Source organism: Cygnus olor, chromosome 1 (genome assembly GCF_009769625.2).
Source record: "Cygnus olor isolate bCygOlo1 chromosome 1, bCygOlo1.pri.v2, whole genome shotgun sequence".
NCBI lineage: Eukaryota > Metazoa > Chordata > Aves > Anseriformes > Anatidae > Cygnus > Cygnus olor.
The window spans coordinates 119,978,742-119,993,798 of NC_049169.1; the positions used below are offsets into that span (position 1 = coordinate 119,978,742).

The window sequence follows — 15,057 nt, forward strand, 5'->3', positions numbered from 1 at the left end:
GTTCTTGCATTTTGTAGCCCATTGGAAAAAGAAATTAAATGAAAAGAGACGAATTCTATTAGTTATTGACAGAGGAGCTTATATGTGTATTTGGCATCACAATTACATCCGCCTTCATATGAAAGGCATTTCTTTGGTTATTGAGTGTCAACCTTTTGATTGTGAAGTGTCACACATTCTACCTTTCCTTCTTTGAACTCCAGGCTACTATTACTGTCTTCATCACCCTATGTTGGTTAAGCAGCCACTGCCTTCTGCAGTCTAGTTTAGATTTGTACAGTGTCTATATGACCCTTTGGGTTTTGTGCTATCATCATGAATAAGCACTCAGGAAGGAATAGCAGCAGTTCTGTGCTTACTCAGATGAACTTCTTCCCTAGTTGCCTGAGAGGAAAATTGCGAAGTATACACCAAAATAGGCAGCTAGCCATAACTGTCAGAGGTAAAAGAGCAATATATCATCTGTGGACATCTCTGATTCTTTTGAGGTGCTATTCCTATCGTTTCAAACAATAGTCTGCCAACACAACTAAGAAGAGTAGGGGGAGGGAAAAAAAGTGAAAATTGAAGAAGTCTCCCCAAAACCTCCCATTTTAATGTGTGATTCCTTGTGATTGGTAATATATCTATTAGGTGTTATATTGTCAAGTACACATTTTTTTGCTTAGGTTATCTATGGAGAGATGACAATTTGAGTTGAAATGCTTTGATTTGATTTAGTTTTGCATAAAACAAATTGATTATTTCTAACATTTTTGTACATCACCTGTTACTTGCTACTGTTACTGACAGAGTGGAGTTGGAAGGACGTGGCTGCACTGAAGTATGCATCAAAGCTGTTGTGGTTGAACAAATTCTGAAAGTTCTAGGAGTGTCTTGTGGAAATGTATTGGAATGCATTAATTTTGGATCGGTTTACTTTGGGTCTTCAAAGACTGAACAAATATGTTTATACAATAAAAGTCCAGAGTGTATGGACTGGGTAGCAATACTGGAAGACAATGGCATTGGAGGAGAGATGGTAAGAAAATGTTCTTTTTTTAAAATTTATTTTAGTTGAGGACTTGTTTTTATTTCTGCATTTGCATTCTTCTCTCAACATTCATCTTCTAGCAGTGTTTTCTATGTCATGCTATTTCCTGATCAATAAACTTCCTGTCACTTCTGTACAATCAGCACATTTGTTTACTATATATTTACCTTGGAATTAATTTTTTTCAGTATTTCTGTTTCACTGTGTGACACCATAGCATTAATGATAAGTATATTTTCCTTCTCCACCTCCCCTGCCACTTTTTTTTTTTTTTTTTTTTTTTTTTTCAGGAGTGGTTATGCTTGATTTACTGGATTTGTTATGATTTATTGGATTTGTTATGATGAAGCTATAGGAGTTATCAAAACATATTTTGGTATTCCAAGGTGTTAAACGCTTAGTTTCACTTGCTTTTCTCTGACAGTGAAGTAATCTGAGTGAACATCACATTCTTTAAAAAAGGGAATTAAAAACATTGACATAGAAGTAGTTAATTAGCTGAGTGATATGGAAGTATTTACGTTACATCTTCCTATTTGTTTTGAAAGATGTGAAACTATGCATGGGGAAAAAGGCAAAACAAAAGGGTAGTTAGAGCAGGCTGAACTGTTGATATATCCATATTTTGATTATTTTTTTAGGGAACAGATCTTCAGAGGAGTGCAGATGCTGTTTTACAAGATTTAAGCCTCATAAGTAAAACAGAAGATGTAAATGTTTCCACTTTGATCCTGTGCTTTCCCAATCAAGGAACCTTGCTACCTTATGAGAAATCTTTTCTTACATTGTGCTTTAGTCCAAAGTGAGTTAATGGTCCCCAGGGAAGTAGTCACTGCACGAAGCCTGTCGGAGTTTAAGAAGCGTTTGGACTGTGCACTTAGTCACACAGTCTGAACTTTTGGGTAGACCTGTGTGGTGCCGGGAGTTGGGCTCGATTATCCTTTTGGGTCCCTTCCAACTCGGGATACTCTATGATTCTATGAAATTACAAACAAGAAAAAAAAAGTTTGTCTAAACTATTATGTAAAGAGAGGTGTTAGAGAAATCATTTTAAGTTAATATGCAGATTTTTTTAATTACTTGATACTTATATGTGTTAAAAGAAATTTCTTGGTGTGATACTACAAATGGTAAAGCCAAGTCAGAAGTGATTATCTGGGAGGTGTCTTATAATTCATTAAGGATGCCTTTGAACTAGGAATTGGATAAGCTTGTTTTGACTGAAGAATTTTATTAGATTTTTGCAAAGGGAACTAATTACTTCTCCAATTAAGTATGTTGAATCTCTAAAGATTGTTGAGGAAGTCGTGCGGTGTCGAATTAAATGCCTTTTTCAGGACTGCAGACTTATTTCATGAAGATGTTGCATATGTGCAGCGATAGGAAAGAATAGATATTTCATTACCAAGAGAATGAAACATTTGGAGAGCTTTTCTTACAATTACAAAATAGTAGAGGTAAAGGAGCATTTCTCCTTCAAGCAAGGGGAAGAAAAAGAAATAGAAAAAGCAAATTTTCTTACTGAAACTCTTCTTTAAAGATTACACGCACATGAATCACTTATAGAAAACTCTTGTAGATGTATGTGAATGGAAAAGATACTAAATGACTAGTATCATAATCATACATACAGTGTTCAGTTAAATTTACTTTTCCATTTTCTGTAAGGAAGTATAAAGGTCATTTAAAGCTGTAATCAATAGCAACAGCTGAATTAGGTGATGAAAAATGTTGTGTATTTTTTTTTGCCTTTTTTTTTTTCTTTCATCTTGTAATTAGACATTGTGACTCTTGCAGGAAATTTAAAAAGGCCTTTGGAGTGAATGACTTGTCACCAAACCAAGATTATGTACTGTTTCTGAGATTTGAGGCTGTTGGGAATAAAGATGGCTACCTGAAGGCCTGTGGTGATGGTACCACACCGATCACAAGTATGTTACAGAAACATATAGTCGCTATCAGAAATGTATATCTGGATGATAAGATTGTATATCTTGATTTTTGTTTCTTAATCTTCCACTTAATAGTTTTATGGGAAACTTGTGTCTATCTTATTCATATCAATAAAAAATAAATAAAAAATTGCATCTTTTAAGCCTCAGCACAAAAATCTGTTCTAATCATGAGTAGAAAGAAAAGCTAGTAGTGAACACCTAAAACTTAAATATAATGGTAAATATTTCAAATGGAGGGAAAAAAAAAACACCAAACACAACAGCAGCTGTTTGCAAGTCACCAGCACTTTGGTAATAATAACTCTATGCGTTTTCAAGTGAGTATCTGTTCATCCTCAGATTTCTTAATGAAGGAACGATACAGTACCTAGCCGCCATTATAAGTAAGCCTATCTGAGTTCAAAGTTTATAGAAGACTGCATCATAAATCATACTGTATTACTGTATAGCTCTGCTTTTGCAACCGTACAACTATAGTATGAATTTTCTGCTTGTTAGCTAAAACAAGTGACAAGGTTTATTGTGTTTTTTGTCTATTTTATGTGTGTATGTGTCTTTCTAATACAGTGAATCATCCTCATCACGCTGAGTTGGCTTTGAAAGGTTCTGGGATTCCTGTCATGTTAACTTTTAATCCAGGACCAGTTATTAAGTTTATGGACTGTTTCTCGGGTGAACAAACACAAGTTCTGTGCACACTCAAAAATGAATCTGAGTGCCTTCCAGTAAAATTCAGTTTCCGCAAGACTGCTCACTTTAATATTTCTCCTGAAAAAGGAAAAATAAAAAAATGTTCTACAAAGGTAATTACCTCTTTCCCATAGATTATGTAGACAAACAGATTATTTTACTCTACATGGGTCAGTAGTAGATTTTTTTTTTAAATTAAAATAGAATAGTTTCATTTCAGTAGCCATGATATTTAATATCAACCAAATGTATATTTTTTTTCCTGCTTTTGTAGAGTTGTTTAATGCTCTTACCTGTACTTCAGGAAGCAACAGGTATTATTTTAAATTTGGAAAAGATAATTGTAGTACTAAGGAAACTTGACACAGGTTTTGCCTGGCTTTACTTTTTTTTTGAATTTTACTGACTTGAGCAGAGTAATTTAAGCTCAAACCTTTGTTAGGATTATTTTCATTTCCTTCCCTTAATCACAAATACCTGAGTAACATATTTCTTTAATGGAGGAAGCTATGTTAATTTTAAGTTGAATATGGAGACATTTGTAATTTAACAAAACTCTAACTTGGGAAACAAGAGAACAGTGTGGCTCAGAAATGAGATATTAGAACATCAACAAATTCTTACTATGTAGCAACATATATGTTGCTAATCTAAGTGTAGCCATTGGCACATTTTTAAAGCACAGGGTTAAATACATACCTTTAGGAGTAACTGGGGAGGGAAGTAACTCAAATAGATAATTATATAACTTCTCTTTGCTTTTCTTTCCTTCATAATGTCTCATAACTTTTCTTTTACAGGATGTGATATTTTCATTTTCTCCGCATCAAATAGGAACATTTAAAGTGAAGCAAGTTGTTGATATCATTGGTACAGGACTAGAAAAAAATAATTTACAGGTTTCGAAGACAAAATCTTTTCACCAAATATACCTGAGCTTGATTGGTGTGTGCAAATCTAAGCCAAAAAACATTCTATTCAAAATTAATCCTGGTAAGATACTAAAAAGATAAGTGCTACATGATAAAACATTTTTAGAAGTACACTTTTAACATTTTTGTAGAGATTTTTTCACTTACTATTTTAGTTTTTTAAAAAAGTAATTTCTCCTTGGGAGTTGAGAGAATGCTCAAGTCTATAATGTATACCCAAAAAACTATGAAATAATGGCAAGAAAAATGGCTTGTATTTTAACAAAAATGGAACTCCTAAAGCATAATTTTTCATCGTATGTTTATTTAACTTATTTTATACATCAGAAAATGAAGGTTTCAGTTTTTGACAGATGCCATTACACAGTGCTAATATGCTCAAGTTTTCAACAGAGAGAGGTAAAGCACAGGGGGAAAAAAAGTTAGATGGACAACAGGGTTTATTGGCTGTAAGTCACTACTGCCAGATGAATTTGCCAGTTAATACTGCCTGCTAGCTGGCTGTGTCCATTGATTCTTCCCATCCGATAAAGCCCATGACAGCCTAAAAATATTTCAGGTTATACAGTAATTGGCCTCTTGATAAATTTTTCCTCATGGTATCATGTTCCTAATTTGTTTGATGAACAACCACTCAACAGTAGATTTGACTAAGCCTGTCGCTGGATTTTAAAACCAGTCACGGAAAACTTATCTTTTTGTGGCATCAAATGTGCCGTAGCATCTGCAGGTAGTGCTAGTGCAACACCGCTGTACTGTATAGTGGTGCATCTGGTTTCTGTGTGTAGATAAATTAGAGGAGGGTAGCTGAATACTCCTTAACATACTGCTGCCCACTTGAAGATGTGTTGATTAATGGAAAAACAGAAAGACAATATCCATTTTATTCAATGAACGTATTGAGGGGAAGTAAAAACAGGCAGTCATTGGATGAAACGTGGAGTCGCCTACAACACTGTTGTTCTTTCTACAAGTATCAGAGTGGTTGATAAACTACTGGACATTTTTGGTACTTTCAGGTAGGTATTTCATATCCAGGGCAATCAAGAATTGATGAGAAACTACAGTTTTAATAAATCCCAGAACTTCTGATGATTATTTGTATGAAATCCAGAATCTGTATTTTTCCTGTTTCTAAAGTACTATTAAGATATATTTCTGTGGATCAGCGTCTTAATGTTTTGGTTCATATTTTGAGTCCATATGAAATATGTGCTTATACAATCAAGAGCTCTTTGGAAATGTATTATATGTGTATACAGAGTCATAGAGTGGCTTGGGCTGGAAGGGACCTTACAGGTCATCTAATTTCAGCCACCCTGCCATGGGCAGGGACACCTCCCACCAGAGCAGGTTGTCCAAAGCCCCATCCAGCCTGGCCTTGAACGCATCCACGGATGGGGCATCCACAGCTTCTCTGGGCAACCTGTGCCAGGGACTCGCCACCCTCTGAGTGAATAATTTCTTCCTTGCATCTAATCTAAAGCTACACTCTTTTAGCTTAACCCTGTTACCCCTTATCCTATCGCTATCTTCCCTGATAAAGAGTCCCTCCCCATCTTTCCTGAAAGCCCCCTCTAAGTACTGAAAGGCTGCTGTCAGGTCTCCCCAGAACCTTCTCTTCCATAGGCTAAATAACCTAAACTTTCTCAGCCTGTTTTCATAGGAGAGGTGTTCTAGACCTCTGATCACGTTTGTGGCCGTACTCTGGAACCTCTCTGATGGGTTCAAGTCTCTCAGGCTGGTTGCCCTAGGCTGAATGCAGCACTCCCAACAGCGTCTCAAGAGAGCAGCATAGAGGGGGAGAGTCACCTCCCTGGACCTTCTGGCCACATTTCTTTTGATGCAGCCCAGGGTACGGTTGGCTTTCTGGGCTGCAGGTGTACATTGCTGGTCCATGCCGAGCTTTTTGTCTACCAGTACCCCTAAGTCCTTCTCTGCAGGGCTGCTCTCTATCCATTCATTGCCTAGCCTATATTCATGTTTGGGATTGTGCTAACCCAGGTGCAGGACCTTGCACTTGGCCTTGCTGCACTGCTTGAGTTTCATACAGGCTTGCCTACCAAGGTCCCTCTGGATGGTATCCCTTCACTCCAGTGTGTTGACTGCACTGCACAACTTGGTGTCATCAGCAAAATTCCTGAGGGCGCACTCAATCCCCCTGTCCATGTCACCAACAAATTGTGCTGGTCCCAGTACTGACCCCTGAGGAACACCACTAGTTACTGATCTCTGCTTGGATGCTTGAGCTGTTGAGTGCAACCATCCAGCAACCTTGCCCACTGAGTGGTCCATCTGTCAAGTCCACGTCTGTCCTATTTAGAGATAGGGTTGCTGTGTGGGACAGTGTCAAAAGCTTTGCAGAAGTTCAGGTAGATGATGTCAGTTGCTTTTCCTTATCCATCAATGCTGTAACCCTGTCATAGGAATCCACCAAATTTGTCAGGCAAGATTTGGCCTTAGTGAAGCCATGTTGGCTGTCAGCAGTCACCTCCTTATTTTCCATGTGCCTTTACACAGTTTCCAGGAGGATGTGCACCATGATCTTGCCAGGCACAGAGGTGAGACTGACTAGCCTGTAGTTCCCTGGGTCATCTTTTTTTCCCCTCCTTTTTAAAGATGGGGAAATGTGTCCCCTTTTCTAGTCATTGAGAAGTTCACTGAGCTGCCCCAACATTTAAATATGATGGACAGTGGCTTAGCAGCTTCATCTGCCAGTTCCCTCAAGTCCCTTGGATGCATCTCATGAGGTTCCTTAGATGGTCTTGCACTTGATCTTCTCCTGCAGTGGTGGTCTTTATTCTGCCAGTCCCTACCTTTGGATTCTATGGCTTAGGTGGTGTGGCTAGAGCACTTGCTGTGAAGATTGAGGCAAAAAAGTTGAGTACTTCACCATTCTCTGTGTCAGTTGTGTATGTAAAATGTACACTCATAAACACTTGCAGCATACACACATGCATATTTTTACATATATATATATATATATTTTTTTTCAAATGGTAATGATCATCAGAGTTTAAACTTTATCAATATTTCTTGATTTCCTTCTCACATTCAATGCCCTTGGTGGCTGTCAGCTTTTCTAAATGCTGTTTTCTACCATTTATTCTCTTAGTGACCCCATTCTGCTCCAACTTGCAGGCTAATAAAGATGTTATGAAGAATATCTCTGTTATACAGGCTACTGATACCCATGTTTTGCTTTTAAGCTTCACTGAGGTGTGCGGGGAATGTGAAGTTTTTTAGATCCTTATATCAACGGACTATGTTTTCCTGTTCACTTCTCCCAGTCTCTGTGGTTAAGTTTGTGTGCTTGCTTGTGTGTCTCCAACAGTTTGGACAACAGAAAATAGTTATTCTTGTAGCCATTTTAGACAAATTAGAGTTAAGGCTAAAGTAGATAGAACTACTGTGTTTAATGTATCAGTTTTCATGTGGGGAGGAAGGTGCAGTCCAATAATTTATTTATTTATTTTTAGTGCTGCTTTAAATGTGTATCTTTATATATGGAGAGGTGAGCAAACACAAGGACTTTTTGCTGTCATCATTTTCCTCTGTGATCTATATGTGCTTTTCTAAAATTTCAGTGAAAAATATTTGAGCTCTCTTTTAAGCTGTGGTTGCTTGGGAGTCTTTGTCAAAAACTTGCTTTTGCAGCCCTTGTGACAAGCTTTAGGACACTGCAGACAGTGTCGTCACAGTTGTGGCTCTAAGTGTGTGGTTGTGTGTACATGCAAGATAAAGTGCCCCAGCTGGACACAACAGAAGTGGTTTGGGCACCAGTATTTGTCTGACTATGGAAAGTTGTTGGCTCTTGTTATGGTCCTCATGTCTGAGAAAAACAGTAGGATGGACGACTGATTGTTGGGTTGCTGGGTGAACCATTATAAATTATGAAATGTTTTGTCTGATATAGTACTTGAATTATATAAATATATAAATACTTATAGAATTTTGTTTCGAGAGGTCTGGTATAATTGTATGTAACATGTTTTATTTGAATTTTAAGGTATAACACCAATGATTTCCAATGCAACTGGACAATTTGTAGCTGATGGCACAGGACTGTGCACTGATATTGCACCTGTGGCAATACTTAAATCAACCCAAACACAAATCCATACTCACCAGATAAACAGAAATTGTAAGGGTGATGCATTTATAGCTTTTCCTAATGACCGCTCAGCCAGCATTAGGCCTAGCGAACGGAATAAAAAATACAGGTAACAAATTAAGCAAATATAATATTTAAAAATAATAATTTATATATACTGCACAATAGATTAAGACTCATATGACAGCTTACTGTTTTTTTTCAGGCTGAAAGTTGTTTGAAATTCATTAACCTTGAACCTCTTGCACCTTTTTTTTTTTTTTTTTGGTGCGTTTGTGTGAAACTACAAATGTAGCTACTACAGTTTCAGTGTTTCATTTTTATGGTTGCCTTTACAAGGTCAAATAATAATAAGCTGTGATAAAATGAATGTTTGGGGTGAAATATATATGTAGCAAAATCAATATATTTTAGTTCTAAGAAAACCCAGAATCATTTAATACAAATAATGAAACTGTGATTCTAAATATTTAGGACTATTTTTACGAAGACTGAGAGATATAATTACATAGATCCACAGTTTTCTTATACTGACTATGAACGACTGTTAAAAGAAGTACACAAGGAATACTATGCCAATTTCATTTCAAGTTTAAGGCAGCGTCGCTTGCAGAAAGATGCCACCAGGTAAGACTTTGTTTGAAGGATAAATAAATACTTGAGGCTTGTATGAAAAATATATATGTACATGCAGAATAGATTTAGTGGTGCCAATCTTATGCCAAATTTTATCACATCCAGAAATGCTTATGGTCTTGGGATCTTCATTTATAAAGTATTCAAAACCAGTTTTGGTCAAATGTTGATTTAGACACTTAGAGATTACTTCCAGGGTAAAACTTATGTTCAGGGCCATGGAACTTGAAATAAAACCTAAGATGAACTTAAGATACCAGGTTTTAAGAAGAATTGCTTATGGCTCTTTGCAAAAAAGTGTTTATGCTTGTGTTGGAATCTTTTTTTTATATATAATAAATTGTATGTATTTCTAATCAATATGTCTAGCTCACCCATAGTGATGGGTTCAATATGTGAGTTATAATATAACTTGTGTAGTGTAACAGAGAGAAGATCAAAGGATTGTACTGGCATTCTAGCCTTAACTAACACAAATTTATGGAGTAAGAATCTGTTATATTTGCTTGGTATGTTGTGGAACAAACCTTGGAAAACTATAGTCTGGGAAAACTTTACATGACTGTTCTGTATCTTTTAATTTTATTAAAAAATAAATTTTATTAAAAAAATAGAAGCCTGTAAAACCTTCTAAGGCAAGAGAAGTAATACCTTAAGACTGGTAAGTCTCAAAACTCGTTATTTAAAAATGAATAGGGGCAGAGGGTTATTGCTGTAATTTCAGTTTTAAGTTGTTCTGTGTACATATGTCATGATTCAAACAAAGCCTGCAGAGATGGATGTATTGTATTTTTTTCTGCATGCACAGGGTATATGGTTTTTTTGGAAGGCACTGGTATTGTGCTGTTTATATGACCATAACTTATACGACCATAAAATATTCAAGGTGTGTTTCAAGAGGAGCAAGAACAGAAAGGCCCATTTCACAATTACCAGATGAATTTATGGTTGTTATTGAAATCAGTATAATTTTCTAAATACTTGATATGAGACATCTGTGTAAGTTCTCTGGAAGTTTAAAATTGTATGGTTGCAGGTGAAGTTGATTGGAGCTTAACCTTGAGCAAGAAAAGTTAATTGATCAGAAAATTAGGCTATAAGTGGTCCAGCTCAGACATACACGTTAAAGGATCCTTTGTAATCTTGTCATTTGTTATCTTTTAAGTGTTTGACTTTACAACATCATTGTTCTTTAAGGTATATTCTAGACGTCATATAATTACATTCTGGTAGCCATAATGCTTGTAACACATTTAGCTAGGCAGCATCCACAAGCATGCAATGGTTGTTAGTCCTTGTCTAAACAATAAAATAAAAGATATAAAAGACTTTTAAATGCATTTATTACATTTTTTTTTTCTAATGAAATATTCTCAGTTAAAGTATTATTTGTTCTATTAAATAATCTTAGGTAGTTTAATGTGTAGATCATAAAATGCTCAAAATTCTAGATTTCCCTATTCTTTTTTTTTTTTTCCCTTGCCTACAGGCAGTTTTATATTTATAATAATTCTGTGAACATAGGCCTTAAACCTGCAGAAGGACTTGTGTCACCACAGATCTCAATCACAGATTTTCACAAGGAGGAGTTACAGTTCAAAATGCTTCCTTTAGACGAGAATTGCCTATTAACTAGTCAAAGACTGGCAGCAAGTGCTTCTAAATCTTCAATCAAAGAAGTAAGTTAAATGCTTCAGTAATAACGTAAGCATAAAATGTTTAACACATATATATATGAAAAAAAAAAGAATAAAAATTTCGATTCTGTTCTGAGAAGATGTCTTGTGCTTATCCCAGATTTGGAGCGGGCTTCGTGCTATGCCATCTTCTACCCAAGAGAGGGAAGATTGTAGTCTAACTTTGACACCCAAACAGCTTCATCAAATACTAATTGGTAAGATTTTTACTTTGGTTACTAAACACATACAGTTGTTATAAAAGCACTTACTTTTAGTAACACAATGTATGTTCATAATTTTTCACCTTAAATAGAAAATTGATTAATTCAGTGGTAGCTTGATATATACGTTAGTGTTTAACTGAAGCTTTGTACTCACCAGATGATAGGGAGATACGATTAGCGTGAAAGAAAAGTGTGAAAGGAGAGCTTTCTTTAAAGACCCGTTATGGTATGGCCCATTATGCAGAAATGTATGCTGCATAATATGAGGGCTGCTTATACTCTTATGGCTTGTATCGGGTAATATCTAGGTCAGCATTAATATCATCAACGTTTGTGGGAGCCTTCAGAATGTTTCTTCGAGATAATAGTGATGGCGCAATAGAGTAAAACTTCTTCAGGATCCTCCTTCAAAATAATTCCGGTGGGAAGCTCTGTGATGCGGAGTGCCTTCTAAAGTTTGTGAGGGGTTCATCTATTAACAACACGTTGGATTGTGGTGATTTCAACCCGATGGGCAGCTAAACTCCACCGCATTGTTCTCCTACTCCCTCCTCTCCTCAAAGGAATACGGGGAGAAAATAACATGGAAAAGGGCTCAAGGGCAAGGATAAGGACAGGGAGATCGCTCACCAATTACTGTCACAGGCAAAACAGATTCAGCATAAAGCAGGTTAATATAATTTATTGCCAACTAATATCTGACTAGAGCAGTCTTTTTATTTCTCTTCTAGAAAACTAAAAGCAACTAAAACCAGCTTCCCCCAATAGACTCTATTCTGCCTCCTCCTCCTGGTCAGTGCAGGGGAAGGGGGAACGAAAGCTGTGGTCAGTCCATAGTGCTTTGTCTCTCCTGCTCCCTCATTCTCAGACTCTTTCTCTGCTCCACTGTGGGGATGCTGCCCATGTCAAGAACTGCTCCAATAGGAGTCCATATCATGGGGTATAGTCCTTCAGGAGTGGACTGCTCTAGCATGGGTCCCCCACGGGTGGCGGCTCCCCCCAAATCCCCTGCTCCTGCGGGGGCTCTCCATGGGCCGCAGCCTCCTCCAGGCCACATCCACCTGCTCCACGTGGGCTCCTCCACGGGGGGGCTGCAGCGTGGAGATCTGCTCCGTGTGGGACCCATGGGCTGCAGGGGGACAGCCTGCTCCACCAGGGGCCTCTCCCTGCACAGGCCGCAGGGGAACTGCTGCTGCCTGCCTGGAGCACCTCCTGCCCTCCTGTTGCACTCACCTTGGGGGCTGCAGGGCTGCTTCTCTCACATGTTCTCACCCCTCTCCCCCAGCTGCTGTTGCATGGTGTTTTTCCCCTTCCTTAACTCTGCTCTCCCAGAGGCCCACCCAGCGTTGCTCCCTGGCTCGGCTCCGGCCAGCAGCAGGTCCCTTTTGGAGCTGACTGGAGCTGGCTCTGCTCTGACATGGGGCAGCTGCTGGGCTCTGCTCACAGAGGCCCCTCCTGCACCCCCCTCACTACCAAAACATTGCCACATAAACCTAATATAGATATTAAAACAGGTCTGTTTTAAGGTCACAAGACCAGGTCATATTTTTTAGCTTCAAAATGAAAAATTTATTACCTTCTGGGTTGTCTTTTTAATTTTCAGTGAAGCTAGAACTTCAATATTCTAGCTGTGTATACTGATATATTTGGGGAAAAGTAAACCATAAATACCATAAAAATAACCATATAAATAGAAAAAGTACATACGGTTTTATAAAATGTTTGATAAGTGCAATAAGCACTGAAGTTTGCAGACCAGATAAAAATCAGTGATAGCAGTAAATACAGTAGAGAGATCATTTTGTCACCACAAAATTATATGTATTATGAAACCAAATTGTCACATATCAGGGAACAAATAAAAAAAAATACTCATCATTAATTGTTGTTTGTCTAGCCAGTTAAATATCTGATTAATTAAAGAAAAAGATTTACTAATATTGCCTTTTGTCATTAACACTTCGCTTTTCCCATTTAAATAGCTGTCTAAGACTGAATTAACAAATAAATATTGGTGTTGACTTTTGGGTTGCAATAGGTAGGAAGATATATACTTCCAAATTTAAATATGATTTTTTTCCACCACAGGGTTGTTTTAGCTAAGTCAGTAAATTGGGGGACTAAAATGTTTTGATCAGAATTTTTTAGTAGTTGTGTTTCCTTAGTAGTTTAGTTAGTATGCTTCCTTTAGTAGTTATGTTTCCTTATGTTTTTACCATTTAATGTTGAAGATCTTATTTCTTCTATGTTCCAGGTCCTTCTGCTATGGACTTTGGTGATGTTTGTGTGTACTCTACAACTGCCAGAAAACTACATATCGTCAATAACTTGTTAGTCCACATATGGATACAAATTGAGATTGAAATAGATGAACTAGAGCAGACAAGTCCACTGTGTCAGGTGGTGCCTCCTCTTACAAAGACTTATATTCCAGTAGTCTTTGAGACAAACAAGCTTGGAATGTTTAAAAGGTAAGGTTTTTTATATTTATCTTGTTTTACATAATTAATTTGCAGTAGTAGAATAAAGAAAAACGTGTGGCTATTTTAAACTTGGCGTAATTATACTTGGTGAACACTGATTTGTGGTAATATCAATAACATGCAGATTTACGTTGCAAAAAATTTCTATTATATTAATCTTTCTTTCTTTCTTTCTTTCTTTCTTGTCTGTTGTGGCAAAAGCATATATAACCACAGTGCCACCTGTATATCAGCAAAAATTGTGCTATTATACTTTATATGGTAGGAGAAACTTTATGAAAATACTGTGCTCTTTCTGTCAGTCTTGCATCTCTCTATCTGTGCTTGTATCTATTGATACACTTCCTTCTGGGTAAATTTATAGGCACACCATTTTCTATATCTCTGGTGTCAAGACAGAATTCTCATTTTACTAAAGCTTTTGTGAACAAACAGTATGAAGTTGATAATCCTATGGGATGATTTTCACCTTTCAGGTGGCTTAAGTTACATGCAAATCTATTACAGATAGCTTTTCTCTTGTCAGTCTGAACTGTGTTCATATTCAGTTGTTTCCTGTATTTTCTTCCTAATGATTTGATTTCACATAATTTTTTCTTTGACTACAGCATAATAAATCTAAAAATGCTATTGAGAAATATTTATTTTTATACTACAGATCTTTTACTTACACAATAAACAACAAACATCTGGGGCATGTGCTGGTCATTGCAAATGCAGTGTCTGTTGAACTTCAGTTGTCTGAAAGGGAACTGATTTTAAATCCTATTCCTGGCTACCTGGCAGAGACAGAATTTAGAACAACTGTCAGGGTATACAATACCAGAAACCATTCTGCTGAGTTTACTTGGAAACCTGTAACTACAGATAAAGGAACTGCATTTTCTATACAGCCAGCCAAAGGTATGCTATGCAAATACAGTATGTATTCATGTATCTTAAATGTCAATAACGTTAAATAAGACAAATGTCCAGGTGATTCTATAAACTCTATTTGGTTCAGCATCAGTTTATCCCCAAAGTAGTACCAGATCAGAGCGTTAATACCAGAGCAGCATTCCCTATGTAAACCCTACTAGCATGTGCTAAGTCCAGTTTGTTGTTTCTGTGTCCAACAAGCAGCTCTCATGTAGCCATTTTTCTGAGCTCAAATTGCTGATATGTAAAAAGTGAGGCAGCCATTTAATGGCAGTTAGCAACATCACACTGCTCTTAAGGAGCTTTCCAAAAGTTCTGTATGAATAAAGCTGCTAGAATTTGATGTAGACAGTGTGAGTGACACAAATATAATTCAGCCTGGAATTAGTTTTA

At 37.0% G+C, this 15,057-nt stretch overlaps 1 protein-coding gene across 2 annotated transcripts in view; it reads left to right on the forward strand.

The window, feature by feature from the left end:
* The window catches only part of LOC121057126 (cilia- and flagella-associated protein 47-like), a 302,279-nt gene that overhangs the window by 9,967 nt on the left and 277,255 nt on the right, over window positions 1-15,057 (forward strand). For both annotated transcript variants that reach the window (XM_040530883.1, XM_040530892.1), the window contains 11 exons: window positions 793-1,021; window positions 1,675-1,835; window positions 2,831-2,964; window positions 3,556-3,791; window positions 4,479-4,671; window positions 8,620-8,833; window positions 9,199-9,351; window positions 10,850-11,039; window positions 11,158-11,254; window positions 13,518-13,734; window positions 14,405-14,649. In XM_040530883.1, the coding sequence (XP_040386817.1) occupies window positions 793-1,021; window positions 1,675-1,835; window positions 2,831-2,964; window positions 3,556-3,791; window positions 4,479-4,671; window positions 8,620-8,833; window positions 9,199-9,351; window positions 10,850-11,039; window positions 11,158-11,254; window positions 13,518-13,734; window positions 14,405-14,649 (2,069 nt within the window). The remainder of the gene's footprint in view (window positions 1-792; window positions 1,022-1,674; window positions 1,836-2,830; window positions 2,965-3,555; window positions 3,792-4,478; window positions 4,672-8,619; window positions 8,834-9,198; window positions 9,352-10,849; window positions 11,040-11,157; window positions 11,255-13,517; window positions 13,735-14,404; window positions 14,650-15,057) is intronic.